Source organism: Canis aureus, chromosome 28 (assembly GCF_053574225.1).
Source record: "Canis aureus isolate CA01 chromosome 28, VMU_Caureus_v.1.0, whole genome shotgun sequence".
Taxonomy (NCBI): Eukaryota; Metazoa; Chordata; class Mammalia; order Carnivora; family Canidae; genus Canis; species Canis aureus.
The window spans coordinates 3,238,293-3,262,909 of record NC_135638.1 but is presented as its reverse complement, the minus strand read 5'-3'; the positions used below and the strand labels follow the sequence as shown (position 1 = coordinate 3,262,909).

The 24,617-nt window shown below is 37.6% G+C and overlaps 2 protein-coding genes across 6 annotated transcripts in view; one reads left to right on the top strand and one right to left on the bottom strand.

Moving 5' to 3' along the window:
• CIBAR1 (CBY1 interacting BAR domain containing 1) overlaps positions 1 to 13,716 on the top strand; it is a 27,897-nt gene extending 14,181 nt beyond the window's left edge. For both annotated transcript variants that reach the window (XM_077876264.1, XM_077876263.1), the window contains 3 exons: positions 5,037 to 5,150; positions 10,850 to 10,969; positions 12,616 to 13,716. In XM_077876264.1, the coding sequence (XP_077732390.1) occupies positions 5,037 to 5,150; positions 10,850 to 10,969; positions 12,616 to 12,702 (321 nt within the window). In that variant the 3' untranslated portion in view covers positions 12,703 to 13,716. The remainder of the gene's footprint in view (positions 1 to 5,036; positions 5,151 to 10,849; positions 10,970 to 12,615) is intronic.
• Positions 45 to 24,617, bottom strand: RBM12B (RNA binding motif protein 12B). 4 transcript variants are annotated; one of them, XM_077876262.1, is made up of 4 exons: positions 24,400 to 24,617; positions 24,034 to 24,127; positions 20,952 to 20,999; positions 45 to 20,301 (listed from the first exon to the last, which is right to left on the bottom strand). In XM_077876262.1, the coding sequence occupies exon 4, from the start codon at positions 20,271 to 20,273 to the stop codon at positions 17,289 to 17,291; it is 2,985 nt and encodes a 994-aa protein (XP_077732388.1). In that variant the 5' UTR covers positions 20,274 to 20,301; positions 20,952 to 20,999; positions 24,034 to 24,127; positions 24,400 to 24,617; the 3' UTR covers positions 45 to 17,288. The 4 variants fall into 4 exon arrangements, with proteins under 4 accessions (XP_077732388.1, XP_077732385.1, XP_077732386.1 ...); XM_077876259.1 differs by having other exon boundaries at positions 24,034 to 24,617; XM_077876260.1 differs by lacking the exon at positions 24,034 to 24,127 and having other exon boundaries at positions 24,160 to 24,617.

The following is a 24,617-nucleotide window of genomic DNA, read 5'->3' as shown; positions in this document are numbered from 1 at the left end:
GTAGTATGTGGCAAAGTAGCTGACATGAGCAAGAAACATTTAAATTAATTTTTAAAAGCTTTATTTTTCTTATAGCTAAATATAATGTCACCATAGTTTTTTTTTTAATACAACCATTGAGAAAAATGTAATCCTACTATTCAGAAATAATCAGCACTCTGGTTTATATCATTCTGATGTTCTTCTATGCACATATACACAAGAGACATGATAATAACAAGTATTTCTTAGGTGTTATGTCACATATCCTGTGTACTTTATATGGATAAACTCATACTCCTCACAACATCCTTATGAGGAACATAGTATCATTACCCCATGTAGTTATATTGAAGTGGACCACACTATATATAGCATCTCTTTTTAAAATTTAATATATCATGGACATATGTGCCAAGAAACGGAGATGGAGATCATCCTTTTTGGTATCCTCATAGTATTTCGCTATGGCTATATCTAACCAGTCCTTATGGTCCTTAGTGGTTATCTAGGTTATTTTTTGCAATTATAAATCTCACTGCATCACTAAACATTGGCCTTTGTTGATCCAGCTATTCTTCTGAGATAAATTACCAGAGTGGTATTTCTGATTCAAAGAGCATACACCCTTTAAAGTTTGATACTTTCTATCCACAGATCTTTAAACTTCAGTCCACAAAATTTTAACAAGTTTATATTTCTACAAAACTTTGCATGGGCTCCCCAGTGTACCAATGAAGAGTAGTAGTATTTTTAATAACTAATCTGATAGGTGAAAAAATCAGTGTCATCTTAACTTGCAGTTACTGCAGTTAAGACAGAATATTTTCATATATTTAAGGACAAATTTCTTTAGTAAATGACCCATACTTGTTAGCCTATATTTTTATTGAATAGTGGCAGTTTTCTTATTAATGTGTAAAAACTATATTGAGAAAATTAACCCACATGTTGCAAAATGTATTTTCCCATTTTGTTGTACATGGTGTGTTTTTGCCCTAAAGTTTTATTTTTGTTGCCAGGTCTATTAATGGTTTTCCCCTTTTTGGTTTCTGACTTTGTGTCATGCTTAGAAAGGTTGTTTTCATCCTGAAGATTGTATAATACTTGGTTATATTTTCTTCTAGTAAATGTGATATTTAAAATTTTTTTAAGTATTTAAACATTTTATCTAGTAGTTGTGTTCTGATATGGTATATTTTTTTAAGTATTTAAACATTTTATCTAGTAGTTGTGTTCTGATATGGTATGAGGTAGGTATTAACTTCATTCCTTTCAAGTAGATAAATTTCTCCTGACATCATTTATAGGAGAGACTCTATTCTGGAGAACATAATTTCCCCTTTATTTGCCAAAATGTTAGTATGACCTTTTATGACTTGTTAAAAGTCTTGCTTGCTAATTAAATCAGATGGAGGCTTTAATATTAGGAAAAGGAACATTTTCTAACTTAGCAAGTTTACTTCTTGAGTAATAAAAATAGGTAACGTGTGTTGAGCACTTACTCCAAACCAGTTTCCATACTATACCTTTTCTTGGATCATCTCATTTAATCCTTGAGGATTAATCCTGTGAGGTTGACACTGTTGTCATCCCCATTGTACAGATGAAAGAAATTAGGAGAAAGAATAGATGAACTGCTCAATGTTCTATAGCTCTTAGGTTTCAGTCATGATTGGAACCCAGATTTATCTTAATCCAGAGCCCATGTTCTTAACTACTAAATTAAGAACTCTCCTGCTTTAGAGAATACTTGCCAACAGGTAGAGGACTTCAGATTAGCTCCCTTAGCCCTCAGATTAAAAATTAAGCATGTGCCCAAATTGCCTTCTAGTCACACAAAATAAAAATTGAAAAGGGGGGGGGGGAGTAACTCATTAATGCTTCTGTCCTTGATTATACTGACCCATTCCAGATAAGGTTACATGAGATCCCTGAAAGTTAGTTGTATTTATTTGAGGAAAATTATTTCTAAATATGACTGGTTCCTAGAAAGTTCCGCCACCCTTCTAGTCATTCACTGAAAATATTTTATTTCAAAAACATGCATTTTATATTCTTTCTTATATTAGTCATCACCTAGCTTTTATGTTCCTTGCTATTATTCTCCTTCCTTCTGCCTATTTTCACATATTTTATGATATTCTAACTAGGAAGAGCATAATTGGCAGTATTCTCTCCTGACTCTACTCAAGGATACAACTCTCCCCTGTGATAATCTTTAGGCCTCATGACTCTTGGGTCAGAGATTGCAAGTCTGGGATACTAGGTTACCAGCACTACTGATTTCCCATTTCCCATTCTGATAGAAAAACAGTATAAAAAAACAGTAGGGCCATTCTTATCTTAGTGAGTGTGATAGGTTTTGTCAAGAAATAAAAATTCAAACCATAGACGACTAAACCAAAGTATCACAAAACTTAAGACTGATTTCCCCATCTTCCAAGTAGTAAATAACAGACGTTGATACAGATAATTTGTAAAGTATTGATACAGATAATTTGTAAAGTATTTATCACTAATTGAAACTAAATTTTGAGATTGGGAAATGGTAACAGACTAAAAACTGATCAGTGTCTTAAAATGAGGATGCAGTAGTTTCTCTTAACAGACGATATGAATAAATAAAAATAATGTATCTTTCTTCATTGACAGACATATCTACATATTTTTCAGGGCTTATGAGCTAAGGGGAATGTAAATCCTATAAAATGTTGGCATTAAATAAATGTTAGTTCAGAGATGACACATTCAGAGATCTTTAACCATCAGAAATTTAATAACTGGGCAGCCTGGATGGCTCAGTGATTTAGTGCCTGCCTTCGGCCCAGGGCCTGATCCTGGAGTCCTGGGATCGAGTCCCACGTCGGGCTCCCTGCACGGAGCCTGCTTCTCCCTCTGCCTGTGTCTCTGCCTCTCTCTCTCTCTCTCTCTCTCTCTGTGTATGTGTCTCTCATGAATTAATAAATAAAATCTTAAAAAAAAAGAAATTTAATAACTATATTCAAATATTTGAAAAATATTTAAAGAGGTTTGCATATTCCATAAAGTTACCACAGTGAAATAGACTTGAATTAAGCCTAAATCTACAGATTTAGGTGTAATACCATTATAAATGTCTGGACTCCACTAGTTATTAAATAGTGTGCCAGTCTTAAAGACTTAGAATATCCATCTGTGGAAATATTTAAAAACAGGAATAACACCTAACTCGAGTGTTGAAACTTAATTCCTTATTTGAGACTCTTTTATTTCTTAGGTACTTTCATAGCATACCTTCTCTTCTCTCTCCACATAAGTAAACAGATGGTCTGGAAATATCCAAGAAAAACTAAAACAGAGCTGACTATGTAACATTGTAAAATACGATTCTCTACCTCCCTCTGTACTTAACCTGAAACAAGTTTAAGGGTTTACTGTATAATTCTAAGCCTAAGTAAATGAAAAACTTTTCTGTTTCAGCCTTGAATAAACATAAAGTCAAACTATGTCTGTATTTTTTAACATAGTTCCTTACTTACTAAATGTAGAAAAATCCCTAAATTTAAGATTCAGAAGAAAAGATGTAAGCCTGTGCTTGACTGTCCCATTACCTAAAACGAGCTGCAGACCAAGAAGCAAGTAGGAGTCTTCAGTGCTCTGCTGCTCTCCTAATGAGCACTCCTTTCTAGCTCGCCAGCTCTCTAAGGAAGACTGAGAACTAAGTAAGTCCCAGTCCTAATCAAAAACCAGTTCACCTCTAAGATATTTCCTGGGTATCTGGAGATCCTTGGGCATAATACTGCATATTAGTCAGGTGCTGTTCCAGTAGACCAGAATCCTCTGTGACCTATATGAACTGACAGTAAGGGTCACTGTTGAGTCATAGCTGCCTCTCATCCCAGAGCCCAATATTTGCAGGCCAGAAGGGATCCTTTTCAACTACAGATCTGCTTACATGAGTAGTGATCAGAAGCCTATTAATATTCCCATAAATATTCTTGTAATTCTGAAGAAAGAATGGAGATGGGGGCAGGAGGAACCATGGAACAATAGGGATACCTGTAACACTGTCTTCCAAAGTGTAGGGTCACTCCTATCTGGGAGGTTAACACAGGAGAACAGGAAGGAGGAGAAAGGGACATCTGACTCTTGTCGTCTATAACCCATCTCTTCTCTCTTGCCCCTTGAAGGACAGTGAATGAGTATTTTCTACCTTGTTCTTATTCTGCCTACTTCTCTCCACTTTAATGCTCTGATTTATTTTGATGAGGAACAAGATAACAAAAGGAGAAGATCCTATTTTATGAAACACTTGTCTGGTTTGTATCTTATACCAATTATCTCACCCCTGCTTAGATCAACATGTCTATCCTCATTCTCTTAACCCATGATTTTCCTTGTCATACGTTGTCATCATGCTCAGAGTCTACATGCAGTTTATTTGTGAAAGAAATTATTGATTCCAGCAAGAATAGCACAGTACAAGAGCTATAGCCTTTGAAGAATCAGACCCAAGTTTCAACATTCTAGCTGTGAGCGACACTTGCCAAGTCCTATGCAAATGCACGATGCTATTATCAGTGGTAACAATATAATTACTAAGTAATTCCTTTGTGGTTAGAGAATACAAGTAACACATAGAAATAGGACTGAATATAATTCCTGTCTAAAAGACATTGTTGTTTAAACATCAGTTTGAATTACTAAAACACTAGGTTTAGAACTGACCTGTTTTACCTAATAATTATAGGCATATGGCAACAGGGTACATAATGGTATACATTTTAATCGGATCTTTTCTTTTTAAATCACAAATGTCAATTCCAAGGTGTACAAAGAACTAAATAAGAGGAAGTAAATGGTAAGATAGGAAATACTGTGTGTAATTTCAAGGTTGTGCTGCCAAAGGTCTTTGCAACTATTTTTATACCCGTTATCTTTTTGTACTTCATTTGCCCTGTGGAAAAAGAGATACCTCTATATTTCATAAAATGCCAAGACTATAGTAAGCAATAAATTTACTAAATCCACGGGTTCATATGATTGTTTAAATTCCAATCTCTTTTTTTTTTTAGACTATATTTTCAGAATTTATCACTATTGAAATGTTATTTCATGGCAAAGCTTTAGAGGTCTACACTGCTGCCTACCAAAACATACAAAAGATTGACGAAGAAGAAGATTTGGAGGTAGGACTATGTCTATCTAAATTCAGTTCTTCTGTTAAGATGGAAACGTTTAAAAGAAAGCACTGGTTGTGTGGGCAAAAATATCTTGACTTTGAGCATTACAGTGGTTTATATTACTGTATGCAGTCCCAAATAGTTTAACTTTCATGATTTTCTAAGTAAGCATTTTTGACTTTTCAAATTAACCATAGTAAAGTTTCAAGGATTAATTTATTAATAGCTAGTTAACAGGGCCATTACATGAAATAATGTGTCATTTTGACTAGTGATGTAAGCCAGTGTGCTAACCATAATACTGATTTGTGCTATGCAAAATACTCAGAGCTTCACATGCATTTTCTCATTCACTTCTCACACAATCCTATAAGGTGTACAAGCTGCTGTTACTCTCATCTTTACAACTACAAAAACAGGTTTAGAGGCTTTCAGTAACTTGGCGTGACCATGGACACTTAGCTGTAAGTAGCAGAATCAGGATTCTAACCAGTTTTGTGTGACTTAATCAGGCTTGTTTTGTACTGAGAATTCAATGCAAGTCCAGCTGGCCAACTAATGTTAGAGCACCTAAATCAAAACCTGGCTTCAACAAGCATTATCTGAAGAGTGAATAATGTCATACACCCCTACCTTCTAAAAGGGAGGAAAAAAGGCAGAAAAGTATTTTTGCTGAAACAGCTAGAATATTGAGACATACTTTGTCCATATTATCTTTATAGTAGAAGTGAGAAAGGCCAGGTCATCTCAAGATAGAACCAGAATTCTATATTGATAGAATTTGAAAGTGTCTGCCATTTGACAATTGTGAAGAATCCCCAAGTTGTTTATTTATTAAACTGTCCATTATAAAGTGACCCCTGGGGCCTTCTCTTCTCACTACCCCATTGATTCCAGGAAACTTAATTGAGTAAAATCAGATTACAGTTTGACAAAAATGAAGAAAGGTATGTGTGTGTGTGTGTGTGTGTACATATATTTTCCAATGCCAAGAATCTCACAGTTTTCTATCAATTATGCATACATGATATTTCTGCTTTTTGTTTATCAATAAATGGCTTCCTAAGGGACCATTCCTTCCAAATACTAAAGCTAAGATTTCTTAATTTTCACTGTTTTCATGTACTCTTTAAAAAAAAATAGATCGAGCTTTTGTCATCTGTAAAATGAAAAAATAACAAATGTTTATATAGTGATTACTCTGGGCAGCTACTGACCTATGCATTTTAATTATATTTTCATTCCTCCATCTACTTTGATAGAGGTACTTAATTGTCTTCATTTCTATGGAAGAGAAAAACTGAGGCAGAATGAGGTTAAGAAACGTCCCAGAGGGGCCCATAAATAATAAGTAATATAGCTGGGAGCCAAACCCAGAAGTCTGACTACTGACACGGTGTTTGTATCCTCTCTATCCTGTGAAAAATGATGTTCAGATTCCCTCCAAGAAACATCACAGCATTCAGTGGCAGGTTCAGAATTGGTCCCCCACTTTTCGTACAAGACTGGAGTCCTCATTACAAGCATTTTCATTCTCCTTTTTCTGATGCCCTTGACATGCCATTTATTAACAGTCACCAAAGTCCCTTCACTTCCTCTGGACCCCAAGATTTTCCTTCTCATCCCAGTGGTCCCAGCTAGGTGTTTGGTCACACCACTTCTCTTACTGCTATTCTTAGGCAACACACTAGGTAGGTCATGAGAAGAGAGATTCATAAAAAAACTAAAGATCTCAGGGCTGTGTGGTAGATATGTTTTTTGACAAGGTATCAACTTCCCCCACTTTGTCGTGGGGCAATATTAAGCAAGTTCTTCATAATTCAGCTTCCTTGTCTCTAAAATAGAGATACAGTATTTACCTCATAAAATGTTCATTCAACAACTTTTTATTGAGCGCCTGTTATATGCCAGGCACCATTCTAAGTTCTGAGGATTAAACATTGTAAGTCAGAAATGGTCTGACTTAGGCAAAAACTTAAGAAATCTAGTTCAGATATTAAAAATATACAGGCATACCTCAGAGAGATTGCAGTATTCCAGACCTCTGCAACAAAAGGAATATCACAATAAAGCAAGTCAAATGAATATTTTAGTTTCCCAGTGCATAAAAAAGTTATGTTTACACTATACTATAGTCTATTTTTTGTTTATTTTAATTCCAGTATAATTAATATACAGCATTACATACTATAGTTTAAGTGTGCAATAGCATTTTAGATCTTTAAAAAAGTGTACATATCTAAATTAAATATTTTATTGCTAAAAGATGCTAACCATCATCTGAGCTATCAGTCATAATCACTAATCGCAGGTCACCATAACACATGTAGTGATAATAATAATGAAAACGTTTAAACTATTACAATAATTACCAAAATGTGACACAGAGACACGAAGTGAGCAAATGCTATTGGAAAAAATGGCACCAAGACTTGCTTAAAGCAGTATTGCCACAAACGTTCAATTCATAAAAATACAGAGTATGTGTGAAGCACGATACAGTGGAATACAATGAGACCAGGTATGCCTACACTGTGTAACTATTTTAAGTTTTATAATACAACCAGTCTCACAAAGTATATAGTGTGCTATGAATGTATGTTTTGGAGAATTCAAAATAGTCTGGAGAATCAAAGAATGGTTTCTTGATTAGAAGTTTGAGGGATGTGTTGGAGGACCCCTGGCAACACCCTTTAGGCAAAGGATACAGATAGATACACAAAGGTCCTGAGGCATGAGGAACTACTGACATAAACTGTTACTATTATGCCATATAGAGATTGTGGAGAGGAAGGTAGTCCAGGGACAGTTGTGGGACCAGGGGACATAAAATAATAAACAGGTATCAAGAAGGAAAAGGATCCTTTAAATACAGGGTTTCTTGGAAACAAGTAGAGAAAATATGAAGAGAGGAACAGAAATAGAACTTGTTGCTCTTAGGTAGTCTATGCTTTACGAGAGCTGCTGACACTTATTCTGGCAGCAGCTAATTTTTTTGCAGTTAGGTATCTATAATCACAAACCATCTTACCTTATTTGTTCTTCATTTAAAAAAGCATTGTCAGGCTCATTTCCCCTTCAAAAGATCACCTCTGCGCAATCACTTCAGAACATCTCGAGACTCACTCCTAGAAGAGATCTTGGACCATACTGGGAAATGGATTATTGCCAATAAATATTCCTCTAAATCTGTTGCCCTGCATTGAGATTAATTTTAATATTTAACTGGTTTAGGCTTTTATCTCATTGGTGTATACTGTCTTCCATTTTCCTATTTTAACCTCATCTTTGCTGGAACAGTTAAAAAAAGAAATGTTCTACCAAAAATATATCCTTTCCAAGTACCAGCTAATTAATGAGTCATCTAGTTTTTATATCATACTAGGATGCCAGTGTTCCATGTCTGGCACCAGAACATAACTGAGTCCTCAGTAACATGTTAAATAACCTAACATGTTAAGCATGCCTGAATTGCCCTACAACACAAGTCTCACCTGTGGGGTGAAGTTTCATCTCTCAATTTCTTTTATGTCTTGCACTTACTTCTCTAAGGTTTAAAGGAACGTATAAAGACATCCCTTAGTGGAGTCTTTTTTTCCCCTAGAACATAGGGATTAAGATCATGTTAACATCACTTATCATGTTACTGTCTTAAGGTGGAGGAGTTGCAAAGATGAAACAGGGCTCCTTACTCTATAGGAACTTAAAACTAGGAGGAGAGATAGATGTGTAATTACAGAACAATGAAATGAAAGCTGTATTGAGGGTATGGACAACAGGAGCTACTGTTGACATTTGACTTGGCTCTTGGAATTTTGCTAGAATTCCAGGCTGAGGAATCAGCACTGCAAAGGGAGAGTAGTACATGTTCTACATACAGGAACATTGGCTAGAAGTGAAGAGTGGTGGGCAGGTTTGAGTGATTAAGATCATTTGATGACATGGAGGTCACCTAAGGAATTTGGACCATGGGTAGTCAGGAGCCACTAAGTTTTTTAATAACATATTTTGGTCTTCAGTAAGATAATTCTAAGTAAGCTACAGAGAAAGACGCGTGGAGTCAAAAATCTAAGACGTACCTCAGATGAGAAATTTAGGGGACAATGGCCAGGGTTTTAGCTTTTGGTCTACTAAATTGTATGGTAACATCATTCATTGGTAAGGTGAATGCAGAGCTACACTGTCCAATACAGTAGCTAGCCACTGTGGTTAAATAAAAAATTTGAAGTTCCTTATTCACATGAACCACATGTGAGCAAGGGCAACCACATGTTGCCTTTTTGAACAGCACAAGATAGCAAGCATTTCCCTCATCTTAGAAAGTTCTACTAGACAGTATTGGTCTAAGAAAACAGAAGGTAGTTGGGCACGTAAGTATGGCTATCAAGAGAGAGCCTATAGAGAATTGGTTGAAAGGTAGCCATTAAACACTGTATTTATCTTAATCTTTCAGAGACAGGTATAAATAAAACCACCACCCATGGCCTAAGGGAAACCCTTTATAAGAATATTTAAGGTATAAGCAGTAGAAAAGGAGATGTGAAGAAATAGGGCAGCTAGCACATGAAAGGTTTAGAAATGGCATGCGTGAAAAAGAAGTTTCCTAACAAGGTCAGTAAAGACCAAGACAGAAAGATGACCTTGGTGACTTTTGGCAAGAGCAATCTCAATGGAAGGTGAAAGACTACTTGTGTGTTTTTGACAAATGGAGATGAAGTAGAATATTTGAGAAGTTTTTTAAGGAATAAAGTTATACCTTGAAGTAATTAAAAAAATAAAAAAGATTGATCTTGGCTTGTTTGCTGGGGGAAGGAACTGTGGAGAAAGCAAGCTTTTTGTTTTTTAAGTTTTGGTTATAGGATATATGTACCTTGGAAAATATCAGAATGACATTTGACCCTGACCATGACAGGGTGAAGAGCTGAGGGGAAAAAAAGAGTGAAGTTATTACATCTGATAATCTTACCTGTTACTAGTCTGTGTGTTAGAGAAATGGGGGAAGACAAAGATGCAGACAGGCTTAAGAGAGTGGTATTTGGAACTGTTGCTTTAAGGCAAAAAACTGACAAAGGGATTCTAGATTCTAGTGAAACTGGAGTGCAACTTACTCTTACATGATGTACTATCACAGTACTGCAATGAAGTTAAATTACTAATTGTTGAGAATGGCAGAAAACAAAGAATCTAAGGTATATGAGTGACTTGTAGGCTCCCTCCTGGTCGGCATCCTCTTTGAGGGTGGTAGCAACTTACACATTTCGTCAGCAAAACTCTCATCATCGCCTCACTTGGTGCAAATAAACTTTTTAGCTTTCATCTTTACAACTTAAAATATTTTTCGTACGGGGGTGCCTGGGTGGCTCAGTTAAACGTCTGACTCTTGATTTCAGCTCAGGTCATGATCTCAGGGTTGTGAGATTTAGCCCTGAGTAGGCTCTGCCCTGGGCATGAAACCTGAGCTCTGGATTCTTTCTCTCCCTCTGCCCTTCCCTTGCTTGAGCATATGCTCTTTCTCAGATAAATAAAATGTTTAAAAATATGTATTTTAAATTTACGGTAATAGAAATTTTGTTCTGGGAGGTGGAGGTGGGTGAGTGGATGTGGTTGCTTTAGAAAAATCTTAACCAAGAGAAACTTAACATGGCTTTCTAGATTATTCTAGTGTTTGATATCTACTTTATAATATTGCTTTATCATTGCAACAGGCTTTCCGAAATTCTCTGTATCCACCAGATTATTCATCTCGTCTAGACATTGTAAGAGCAAATTCAAAGTCGCCTCTTCAAAGATCACTGTCAGCTAAGTGTCTATCTGGAACAGGACAGGTAAGCTAGAAATCATACATATTTTAAAGGAACTTGAGCAGCTGCCTTTGGTGTCATTCAGTACTAAAAATGTTTCCTGTAAGTCCTGACTTCATATAACATACCCTCTTACATAAAATGATGAAGATCATACTGGATGCAGCTCTGTTATTTCCTGTCTTATATACTATGGCACATAATACTCTCTAAAGCAGAACATTTGAGAGCAGAGGTGGAAAGGGCAAGGGAATGCTTATCTAGGTTTGTTCTGCAGTATAACATGAAGAGCATATTCTGAAGTCAAACCGCTTAGGGTTTAAATTCCACTACCATGACTTGCTGATTATACCTAAAAAAGATCTTTTGCTGAGCATTATCGTAGATCCAGATGCACATTATCTTTAGGGTAGGAGTCAATTTTCTCACTTCTTCAGTATCCAGAAAGCCTGAGTTACTGGTATCTAGAACTGGGAGGGTGAACAGCCTTGTTTTCTAAGAGGCCATAGAGAAAAGAGGCCATATAGTCTATGTCCCAAGTTAAGGGCAGCCATAAACAATACATTAACAAGTCAATTTGGCTGTTATAATTAAACTTTATTTACAAAAACAGGAGGCAGACTGGGGTATAGCTTGCCAACTTCTGATCTAGAGATCTATACCCCTTTTTTCATATCTGGCATTCAGAATTTAAAATTGAGCAAAATATTTTCAAAATTTTAACTTTTAGGTAAATGGGACCCAATACCACCTATTTTCATTTGGTTCTCCTCTAGGTATTTATTTACTGCTTTATACGTAAAGAGAGGCTTTATGCCTCTCCCCCAACCAGCTTACAATTTTATTATTCCAGCATGAAGTGCTTTGCACATAAATTCCATATATCTAGTATCATAGTACAAAGTTTGTTTCTATTTTAGACTTAATGTTACCAAAATTAGCTAACATCTGTGTAGTACTTTAAAATTACATCATCCTAGGGTTTCTTGACCTCCACACTATTGACTTTGAGCTAGGGAATGGGGAGTAATATCCTATGCATTCTGAAGATGTTCAGCAGCATCACTAGCCTCTACCCACAAGATGCCAGTAACACACACAAACTCACCCCTCCCTTGGTGTGACAACATCTCCAGACATTACCAAATCACCCTCAGAAAGGTCTGAAGCAAGATGACCCAGGTGGCAATGATAAGGACTTAAACCCCAGTAGTGAATTCAGATTCTCAACTCATTCCATTTAAATCACAGTATTAAATTTAATTATATCATCTGACTAGTAGAAATGTTCTTGGGAATTTTTGCTATGCATTTGATGATTCTCATTCAAATGCCTATTTTTATGGTCAAAGAATCACTTAACCTAAAATATACTTGACATAATATCCTGAATCTGTATTTCTCTTTTAAGTATTTTATGTTATGGAAGTCCTAGTATATCCAACTGGAATCGAATGGTTAATTTCATATTTTTGCTCAAAAATAACATAAATGAAAACCCTCTATTTTCAACCTTAAAATACAGTGATTCATAGGGAAATTTCATTACTAGAAATAATCTTCCTGAAATATATGTTCTATGTGCTCCTCTTTGTAAGGACATATTAAGAAGATACCAAGCACATAAAAATATTAAGTTAGTATTTTTTTAATGTGCTAATTTTTAACAGGTATCCACCTGTCAACTAAGAAAGGATCAACAAGCAGAGGATGATGATGAAGAGGATGAAGACTTGGATGTTACAGAAGAAAATTAATTTTCTTAAGTAAACTTCACATTTCAATTTTCATCTTAAATGACTTGGAATCCAGAATTACTACATTGTAAAACTTTATACTGGCTTCAAACATGTTAAACCTCAAAATGAAATCCTACTGGAAATGAAAATTAAAGAAAATGTATGCTGACCAAAATTGAAAGTTTTAAAAAATATTACACAGCAGTCATTTCAACATCCTATCTAACAGCATGTGATTTTTCTATAGGTTCCATTTTAAAAAAATTATGTATTTCAAAAGTATTTCATATTACTGCACTATACCTAGTTGAGGTTGCAATATAAGTAGATGACAAAAACAGATCTAACAATTCTACTTGCTTCTTTTGCTTTCATTGTCAAAAAAGGGTCTTTAGTCATTCTAATTAAACAGAAATTCTATTCCATAAAGCCTTAATCAAAAAGACAAGGGTTTTTTTTTTTCCCTTACTTTTTTCACTTTTACTACAACCTTAAGTTTCATGACTTTACACATGACTTGACACATAATTTACTATTCAACAAGTGTTACTACTTTTGATTAAAGGTAATGGGACACTAGGGACACTGTCTTAAATTTTAGATTCAAATTTAGCATAAATTTTAGATTCAAAAAGAAAGCCACATTCAGCCTGAATCTGGTTTAAAAATGAAAAGTGCTATCATACTAAAGCATTATACACAGTACTACAACTTTTGGAAAGCTGTAACTTGGTGGAATGTTGCCTAAGAAATTATCATGAAAAACCCTAAATCATTAAAAGTATAAAAATTGTACCAAACCACCATCTAATTAATGAAAGAGGATATAGTTACTTTTATTCCTTAAAATAATCAATTTAATCGGAGCCTTTCAGTATGTCCAGTTCTTTTGTTTCTTCGGATGAGGATTGTACTTTTGACATTTCATCGATACCAGTTAGGCATATAAAAATTATGAAATTTATAAAATCATTTGGGATAACCACAAGAAAATTATTCATAACAGAAAAATAAAGGCTTTCTAGAAAGCTTTTTGACTTTGTTATTCACGATTCTGTTCTTAACAAAATACTGCTTCCTGAGAATAGTCCTAAGTGATAAAATTACTTCAGTACTTTTTAAATAAAATATGCAAAATGTTTTAAAACCCTAAATGAATTAAGACACTGAAGGTATCATTGCATTTTTATTTTCTCAGTATTTAACTGCAGTGTTGTAGCTGGGAGGAAAAAAATAAAACAGGGTTAAAGTACTTCTCTTGTTTACAATAGCAGCTCACTTGAGATTAATTGCCCTATCTATAGAGTGAAAACAGTGCCTGATACATAAAGCAGTCAGCAAATAGTGTTGATATAAAATGTATGCTCTGGGGCACCTGGGTGGCTCAGCTGGTTAGACATCTGCCTTCAGCTCAGGTCATGATCTCCAGGTCCTGGGATTCAGGCCGTGTCGGGCACCCTGTTCAGTGCAGAGTCTGCTTCTCTTTTTCTCTCCCTCTGCTCCTTCTCCCTGCTCATTCTCTGCCTCTCTCAAATGAATGAACTCTTAAGACAAAAGGATTACTACATATAATACTTTCAGCAATGTAAACCTTCTTTTAGACCAGACTTAGGTTGGCAAACTTTTCCTTAAATGGCTAAAAAGTAAATATTTTTATAATTTGTGTGCTGAGAAAATCAAGGCTATTACATAGGTACTTATGTAATCATTTAAAATGTGACCACCTTTAAAAATGTAAAAACCTCTTTCAGCTTCCTTGTAAAAAAAAAACAAAAAACAAACAAACAAAAAAAAACAAAAACCCAGGCAACTCGACTAGTTACTTAGCCTATAGGTCTCCATTTCTTACCTCCAAAATAGATTTATTAGGGTTTTGAAAATAAATGATATAGTTAATTCATAATTATAAATCATAAAAATATAGTATCTAATGCAGCTCATGAATAACTAGCATTTAATGTAAAGATGGAGGTGACAGTCACTGCTTAATAGATGATCTGTGAAACAACAGCTAGACAATATTATCAGTAAGTGATAGAGGTACACTCCCAAAGATTGTTAACCATCTCTTGGTTTGTGGGATTATTTTCACTTCCTAGACATGAACTATTATTTTTCAGATACATTCTGACAAAACTGTTTGGCTATAAGACAATTAAAATGCTGCTGGGTATTAAACTAAAGAACCAGTAAGTATTGCTCCTAGTAGATCTGGGAATAGGAGAGAGGAGGCAAAACTGGCTGATACAGCTGACCCTTGAACTATGCCAGGGTCAGGGGCGCTGACTGCTGTGCACTTGAAATCTGTGTTAACTTTTGATTACCTCAAAACCTAATAAATAGCATACTGTTGATCAAAAGCCTTACCAATAAGTTAATCAACATACATTTGTATTGATAAAAATCATAAAATATTTAATGTTGTCTTTATTGAAAAAATTCTATGTTTAAGTGGACACCTGCAGTGCAAACCCAGGTTGTTCATGGTCAACTATGTTGATGGGTGTAGGAGAATTTAGTATTCTGTGTGTTTGAAATTGGTGATATGCTTGGTTAACTGGCTCTCCAACATGGAAAATGCCGATTTATTGCATTTGCCTACTTCCACAGCGTAAGTAATCCTATCATGGCCATTTTAAGTTATTAACATGCCACCGAAAACGGAGCTGGGAAAAGCTGTGCAAAAATATGGTCTTTTTCAAACCAAATTACCAGTTTATTTATTCTACTAGCAATTATATTCACTGTAATTAAACACACAGAAACTTGAGTTGGTTTCTCTTAAATCACTGAAGATTCATCCAAAATGATAACAAATGGCTAAGTACTGACAAAGTATTCTACTTCTGCAATATCCTATTAAATGACTAAACTACCACATATAGATGCGAATTCTATTCTTATTTGCTCAAAATGGTAAACTTCTGGATCACAGAACTGAGAAAAATTTTAAAATTACCTGGTTTTAGGTAAACTATAAAAGGCCAACCAAAGTCAAATCATATTTGATAAAATAAATAATTTTTAATTAGAAGTCTATTTATAATGTTATTGTCCAAGAGAAGCCCTGGATATATAAAAACTTTTAAAGTCACTTTTTTGTCTTTTATGAACAATGAGCATACTAATTTTGTTTTTTAATGGTATTTTTAAAGCAACAATGGAGGTGAAGAAAATACTGATTTACTCTTCAAAATATTTTTAGCATGATCTTACTAAGATTAGAGGTACGACTTAACAAAGTTAATAAGCAAAAGCGTTAAGAGCATGAACTGGAGTCAGTGGTCTGTCTGGGCTGGAAATTGCCTCTATGATTTCCTAGCTTATCAGGCAAGTTACTTAACCTCCAAACTTCATTATCTCACTTGTGAAATAGACATAAATAATATTCCATACTTCTTAGGGAATATTTAAATTGAGATTATGCATGTAAAAGCACTTTTACTGCACAGCACACAGTAAGTGCCCAATAGATGTTAGCCATTAGTATTATTACGGGTATTAAAAAAATAAAATCTAGTACTTGTAAAATGCCCACACTAAATATCAAATAAGTCAAAATTCATCTCATAAAAGTCTGATTATATCTAGTTATTGAGCCTCTGGATACAAAGTCTTCAAATTTAAATTTGAAAACCTAATAAAAAATACAAGTTAAATGAGTTATCACTAAATTCTACCTAAAAACAAACTATATCCATTTATCAGATTATTCCCAGCATAAGCCCGAATGTCTCTGGTACCTGTAATTTACTTTTTGTCTTTTAAGTATTTTGAGTTAATCTTATCAGTTTGGTTGATGAAATGTGGAAGAAACCACAGAACTACACGTAGCACTCTATGCTATTATAGTAGGCTGTTTGGCCGATGCAGTCATAAATACTGTCTAAGGTAGCTGTTGAAAACTTCACAGAAGAAGCTATAATTCTTTTTTCTTCTCACACAAATACAAGTAAAGTTAACTGGTTGGTCTATCCAGTTGCATTTTTTTTTTATTATTATTTTTATGAAACTTTCCAAAGTTATGAGCATGGAAACTTCAAGAATCTCCTAAGCTTTTTTACATAAGTAAACTTGAAATTCACAGTCTGTCCATTTTGAGCTATGTATAATTAATGGGAGGCTTAACACAGTAATATCTCAGACAAAGAAGAGGGCATTAGTTCCGCAGGCAGCTAGCAATAAAAATGCTAAACCTGAACAATGAGTCACTGACCATTTCCTTATACAGTAGAAGATGTAGACTACAGACTGGAAACAAAGGGAATATAAAACTCCTCTTCCCCCAGTACAGCTCTGCTATACAAGTCTGGAGGTTTACCCATGACATCCACAAAAATGAACACGCTCGGGGAATTTTCTCCCCCACTGTCCAGGAAAGGGGCATATATAATTTTAAGTTAGAAAAAAGCGAATGGCAATTTGCAAGCAAAAGAAAACCAGATTCACATTCTAATATTTACATTTGTTCTATTCACAAGTCGTAATTAAAATGCTTTTCATCAGATCATTAAAAATAAACACTTAAAAAAAAAAAAAAAAACCGACAAATGCATTTTACTGCATCAACACTGCGGGGAGGGACGTGAACTCAGCAATGCTCCCTAGAGCAGCGTTAGCTTAACCTTGCGAGGGCCCACCGGCCGGTCGTTGAGATCTTTGATAGCAGCCATGGCTTCGTTATAGTTTATCATGGCGACAATGGCCTCCCCTGTAGGTAATCCTTGCTCGTTATACTGTATCGAAACGGAATCCGGCAGGATTCTGTAACCATGAAAAAAGTCTAGGATTTCATTAACATTAGCTTTAAATGGGAGATTCATTATCTTAATAGGTGTCACTCTGCCTGAACTACAATTTAATTTGGGGTCAGGCATAAATCTCCCCTCGGGGAAACTTCCCAAACTGCGCTTTCCAAAATCAAACTTGCCACCTTCTGGGCGACCAAAATTCACAAAAGGGCGATGGCTTCTGAAGTCATCGGGTGGACTCCGGAACTCCTCACCGGGAGGCCGGAACGGGTCGGGAAGTCTCGGGTCCTCCTCCGGGGGTTCCCTGGGGTCTTCTTCCGGGAGCCGCCTGAAGTCCTCGTCAGAGGGGCCCCGGAAGTCTTCCTCCTGCGGGCTCCGGAAGTCCTCCTCGGCAGGCTGCCGAAAGTCTTCGTCAGGAGGGCCTCGGAAATCTTCATCCGGCGGGCGCCTGAACTCCTCCTCGCGGGGACGCCGGAAATGCTCCTGCGGCGGCCGCCGGAAGTGTTCCTGGGGCGGCCGGCGGAAGTGCTCCTGGGGCGGCCGGCGGAAGTGCTCCGGGGGCGGCCGCCTGAAATGCTCCGGGGGTGGCCGCCTGAAATGCTCCGGGGGCGGCCGCCTAAGGTGCTCCGGGGGCGGCCGCCTGAAGTGTTCCGGGGGTGGTCTCCTGAAGTCCTCCTCGGGAGAACGCCTGAAATCCTCCTCGGGAGAACGCCGGAAGTCCTCCTCGGGAGGTCGCCGGAAGTCCTCCTCGGGGAGTCGCCGGAAGTCCTCCTCGGGGAGTCGCCGGAAGTCCTCCTCGGGAGGCCGCCGGAAGTCCTCCTCGGGTGGTCGTCTCCATTCCCCCTGGGGAAGCCGCCTGAAGTCGTCCTCAGGAGGCCGCCTCCAGTCCTCCTCAGGTGGCCGCCTAAAGTCTCCCTCGGGGAGCCGCCTCCAGTCCTCCTCGGGGGGTCGCCTGAAGTCGTCCTTGGGAGGCCGTCTGAAATCCTCCTCGGGGGGCCGCCTCCAGTCCTCCTCTCTAGGGTACCGGAAGTCCTCCTCTCTAGGGTACCGGAAGCCCTCCTCCCAAGGGCGCCTGAAATCCTCCTCGAGCGGCCGCCGGAAGTGCTCCTCCCGAGGGCGCCTGAAGTCTTCGGGAGAGCGCCTGAAGTCCTCTGGGGAATGCCTGAAGTCTTCCGGAAGGCTCCGGTCAAGCTGCCGGAAGTCCGCCTGGGTTTGCTTGAAACTGTCCAGCTGCCTCAAGTCCTCTTGCTGGTGCCTGAAGTTCTCGGAGGGGCCGGCGGAGTATAGAGGCGGGTCACTGGAGTCAAATGAATGGGCATGGTCGTCTCTGTCACAGGACTGCGAATGGCCTTGCATTCTCTCCGTGGACATCAAGGAAAAGCTTACGCCAAACTCCTGCATCTGTGCCTCAGATATCAGTCTTAACAATACCTCTGTCCCCAAGAATCTCCGCCGGTTTAAACGCTCAGCTTTCACGGCCTGTTCTTCGGTTTTGAATTTCACCAATGCTTCTCCCAGACCGACTCCTTTGTCATCATAAAGTAAGTAAATATCATCCTCTCCAAGAGAAAAGTCTGCAAAGAACTTTTGCACTTCAACTTTTGTAACATCAAAAGGAAAATTTCTTATGTATATACACAGTTTCTGGCCGGGATAGCCTTCTTGAGAGTATTTCTGTGAAACATGTCCAAGCCTCTCTTTCTCTACAGACACTGGTCTTTTCTTTTCGTAACATTCAATGAACTTCAGCATCTGTTTTCTAGAAACAGGATCAATATGAACTGGACGATATTGTAAAACAGTCTTATGTAAACCCAAAGCGCTGTTATAATCTTTCAGAGTTTTGAACATCACAAAGGCGTATCTCGTTCTTCTCTCATCCTTATATAAAAACCTAATCTGTTCATTAGTCAGATCAGTATCTCTAAAGAAATTTCTTAAATCTCTCTTGTTAATACTTAGGGACAGATTTTTTAAGTGAACATAAAATCCAAGAGGAGAACGAGAACGTGTTCTTCTGGGAGATTTTGAATGAGATCGTTTTCGAAAATGCCGATCATTAATTCCTCTTGGCGGAGAATGTTCTTCAGTTCTCATAGGAATGTCAACCTCCTTAACTGCATTACCACCAAACTCAATCCACTGTTGTTCTGAGCCTTGCATTACTTCTATGAATCTTGAACCCATAAAACTTCTATGACATTTAAGACCACCTGAAGCATCAATACATGAAGCAAATTTTACTATGGCATCACCATTATTTCGGCCATCATGATGTTTTAAGAAAATTACGCCATCCACACACAAACCAGAGAAAAAGACACGTACATCATCTTCATTTACTAAGTAAGGCAAACCTCGCAGAAACAGGTAAGGATTCTCTGCCTTCAATGGCCGTGTCTTTCTTGGCCTTAAATCACCATGTCCTGTACCGTTAGTATGAAACCCAGCATCTTGATTAATTGGAGAGCCATATCCAGAATTACTTGCTTCTTCTTTAATAGCCTCGACAAAGTTAGATAAGCTGCCAGCCCCTGACGCCCCGGATCCCGGTCGCTCTCTTCCTATGCGATCGGTTCTTCTCATTTCTATAGTCTTCTGCATTTCTGCCTTACTACTAAGAAAGAGCTCTACAGATGAATCCTTGATAAACCCTCCTGAACGACTTATGGCACGTCTTGCATCTTCATCTGTTGCAAAAATAATAAAAGCCTCCCCAATTTCCCCTCCAATTATATGCACTCCTCCATCAGGAATAGTCAATCCCGTGAAGAAGTGACGAATATCCACAGGCCCCGCAATAAAAGGAAGCCCCAGTAAACGGATGACTACAGCCATGCTGAGCTCAAACCACAGCAATAATGACCTGCAGACAAAAAGGTACACATAATAGCAAGTCTTATTTTTGAAGTACCTTATCCCCAACTAAACTTAATAATTACTTGGTTCCTACCTTCTTCAGCATTTATAAATGAAAATAAGGTATGATACATAATACCTTATTATGTAAAAATATGTAAAATTTTTTGTATTATAAATACAAAAAAATATGTAAAATTATGTATATGTAAAAATACAGTATCTAATCTCTTAAAGAATAAACCTCCCATCTAAACATACAAATAAACCAACTGTTTCAAAGAAATATTTCATATCACCTATCCTATACAATATAAGCATCAAAAATATCAAATAATCTTTGTAAGTCTGCCAAGCACTGCTTCACAACAAGACCAAACTATTTTCAGACTCACTTAGAAACCTACCTTCTCCTAAAACATGAGAGAGAGCTTTGTGGGTTAAAGAATTTTACTAACCAACGATGAGTTTTACATATTCAAAAAGCCATCTATGGTCAGTACATAATTTTTGCTTATGATAATAAACTGTCTACCATTAGTATACATCACTGGCCACACATAAAGTACAGAAGCCATGTGTACCTACATGTCCTATTCTACTTTACATTTCTTTTGTCAAGCTTCTGTGAAAAGCCTTAAGCTCTGGATATCTTACCTTTTTATAATTTCTTGGAGACCTGTTAATTCTGTAAAAGCAACTTAACTGTGGAAAGAAAATGAAATATAATTAATCCTTGGACCCTGTAATTGATCTTAAACGACACCAGATTAGGATATTCCCTTCAGAATTACCTACTAAGAAGCAATATAAGGAACCACAACTATGGGGATTACAAAATGGTCTTCTTTGTTTCAAGGGAAATTAATCATCCTTCAGCAAAAATGAAGTTCAAATTCCAAGTAGGCATCTGCAAATTATTTAAAAACAAAAAAACTTCTGGAAATTGAATGGCTCCTTGATTGGAAGTGGCACGAGGAAAAAGGTGTATAAAGGTTATACATTTTTATTAGTGTTGGTTACATGGGGGTGTATAAACTTATCAAGATTAAATGAATACTATCCTTAAGTTTTGTGCATTTCACTGTATATAAATTTTACATGCACTTGCACTGTTCTACAAGTAAAATGACAACTTAGAAACACCAAAAATTCCCAAAAGCCTTCTATCACTTCCACTTGTGAAAAGGCCAAACACTTAGCTCATTAAGTCCAACTCTCTTGCAATTTTCCACCCTTTTAAAACATAAGGCCAAATCAAACTAATAAGGCAACCATTCAAAATGATACAACAAAAAAGACACTAACGCTTTGAATTCAAAAACCAATTTCTAAAGCAATAGACTCAAACCAATGGCTACAGCTCACACTTCCAAACATGGAACCAAGTTTCCTGATTCTAATATAATCAAGGCAAATACTAAAATACCCCTAAAAACAGGAGTACCTGGGTGGCTTGTTGGTTAAGTATCCAACTCTTGGTTTTGGCTCAGGTTACAATCTCAAGGTTGTGAGATCAAGCCCTGCAATGGGCTCAGTGCACAGCACAGAGTCTGCTTGGAATCTAACAAAATCTTTAAAAAGTAAAATAAAAATAAAATACCCCTAAAATAAAATAAAAACTCAACTACTACTACTCCTTGTCCCAAACTTCTAAAACCATTACTATTAAAATTCATCTGAAGCCAAATAGGAAGTATTCAAATATAGAATCTTATTACACTAACAAGCTTATTCCATTTCAAACTGTCCTGCATTGAGAAAACCCAAAAGACAATGTAGAAAATAGAATAAAAACACATTTATTTAGAATGTTTAGGGATTATCAGTATTTACTGCTGAACAATCTTAACTTAGTCTTTCGTTAAGGAAATTTACATCTATTATTTTCAGAGATACCAAAGTAACAATATTTAATACAGTCTTCCTGAATACGTTTTTAAGAGCTGCTAAATTAATAATTATAAATTTATGTTTTTAATGTGCCAATAAATGTTGTTTTAATTCAGTATTTACACTTATGTAAGACATATTCTTTCAGGTCTGCAAGGTTTATTTTCCTTTGAAAATGATCCACTGATTATAAACTTTTTAAACTACAAGCCAAACTAAAATATCAAGAAATTACTTGGCATATTTTATACCTGAATTATCAATGCCAAATTGATACAGAAAATATTAATGACATTTACTGTTATAATATTTACATGGTACATTGTGGGGGTATATGGGAAATCTGCTTCATCTGCTCCATATTGCTGTAAACCTAAAAAACTGCTCTAAAAAAATGGTCTATTAAAAAAAATCCGCACAGTACCAAAAATAACAACTAAGTACAAGCCTGGTTCTTTCAACAAACCAATATCCACACCAATATTTAGAGAACTACAAATGGCTTTGGAATAGTTGTCCCCACTAAAATTCCAAGATTCCTTCCTATGCAAACTGACTTGGCTCCTTTACTGTTAAAATATTTTAGAAAGTAAGATACAGTAAGATTTGTCTCTCCCTAAACTTTTTTAAAAATATAAGAGATTTACCCTGAGAACATAAATATATCTACAGATACTCAAGAATAACCTGTCAAACTAAAAAAATTTCTAATTTATTCTCCCTCGCTTACAAACAGTATTTTAACTAAATGGTTCCATGAGTACAAATGTTATGAATTCCAATTCAAGTAATTTAAAATATTTTTTTCTAATTTGCCACATATTAACACTTCTCTGTCCTTCAAAGGGTAGGGAAAATGTATCGTTTTATCCCTCAACATTGACACACCTGAGAGACCACCAATAAGAGACTAGTTCTCAAAATGAGAACTTTTCCTGTGGTTCCCATGTTATTTCCTTAAGTAAATTCCCTAGAAATTATACTCTTAGCACATGACACAACAACTGAAATACACAAAATATACTAAAGTACACTGCACTTAAATTTCTTTCCACTTATGAATGCAACACAAGTATTTTTGCTACTGTGTTGATATGAAGACAGGGATGTTAGAACTTCTAACCTGTGAAAAGATGGGGGTGAGTCCTTAAAAACTCCTATAAGGGCAAGTCACTGAAATTAATAAGCTCAATTTTAAATCATTTTGATTTTATCCAGGATTCCTCCCACTTGGTCACCATTATCACTAAACACGAAATCTGCATCTTCTAATCAAGCCTGATCGGGAAAGAGATTAAACTGAAAAAGGTATTATCTCAGATCCGTTTGATTTTAACTAGCAAATAACAAGTCATTTTCCAGAAATGGTAGGGGGAAGAAAATGACTATCCCTTAAAACCCAGAGTTATGGTGAAATTCTAAATGCAGGAGTCTCCCCTGCAGAAAATAATCTAGCCCAGTCCACGATTATGTGTTTATGAAGATCTGCCTTTTATCCTTTTAATAATGTAGGTGGTTAAAATAAAAACCAAAGGCATGATGACGACACCGAGCCATAGTCCTTAACGGGAACTGTAAACGAAGACGAATCCACACGGCACCGGATTTCCCAGAACATCCATCATCGTCAAGCGGGGATCATCCGCAGGCATCGCTTCTAGAGCCCAAAGCCTTTGTCCGTACTCCCAGGGGTCAGGGCTTCCTTCCTTCGCGCCAGGCCGAAGTTGCTACGTGGGATCCGATGCCGTCGCCAGACCTTCGGCCAACATCAGCCTTCCAAGTAACCTGGACCGCCCAACCTCCGTGCCCTTCCGCCACGCCGGCCCAAGGGCGCACTGCACCCTACCTCGCCCGGCGTGGACCGCCCCGCTCCTCGCTCCAGCACTGGCCGCTCTCACGCCAACGGCGCCGGGCCTCCAGCGCTCCTCCGCCACCACTGACTACGATGACACAGCAAAGAATAAAAAATTACCTAGGACATCCTTCGGCGAGCTTCGCTCGCAGTTACGCTGGGAAGCGCGCCCTCCCCGCCACACGGAGGCTGCCGGGAGCCGGGGTTCGGCAGGGAACGAGGTGCCCTAACGGCAGAGGCTACGCCAGCTCCTGGCGCGGCGCCGGCCCCGCCTTTCCCGGAGCTTCCGTCCCGGCGCCAGCCCCTCCCCAGCCCGACGCCCCGAGGGGAACTGCTCCGCGCTCGGCAGTAAACACACACCGCGGCTGCCGGGTCGGACGCACGCGGCCGGGCGCGGGGGGCGCTCCTCGTCGCAGCAGCCTGCCCGGCACAGGTGGAGCCCTCAGAGAGCCTAGAAGAAGATGGCGCCCACTCTCCCCTCCGCTCCGGACAAACGGACGTACAGTCTGTCTGCCCATGCGCTCTCCAGGCGTCCCCCCACCGCCCCGGCGCCCCGGCCGCGTCTGCGCACGCGCCCT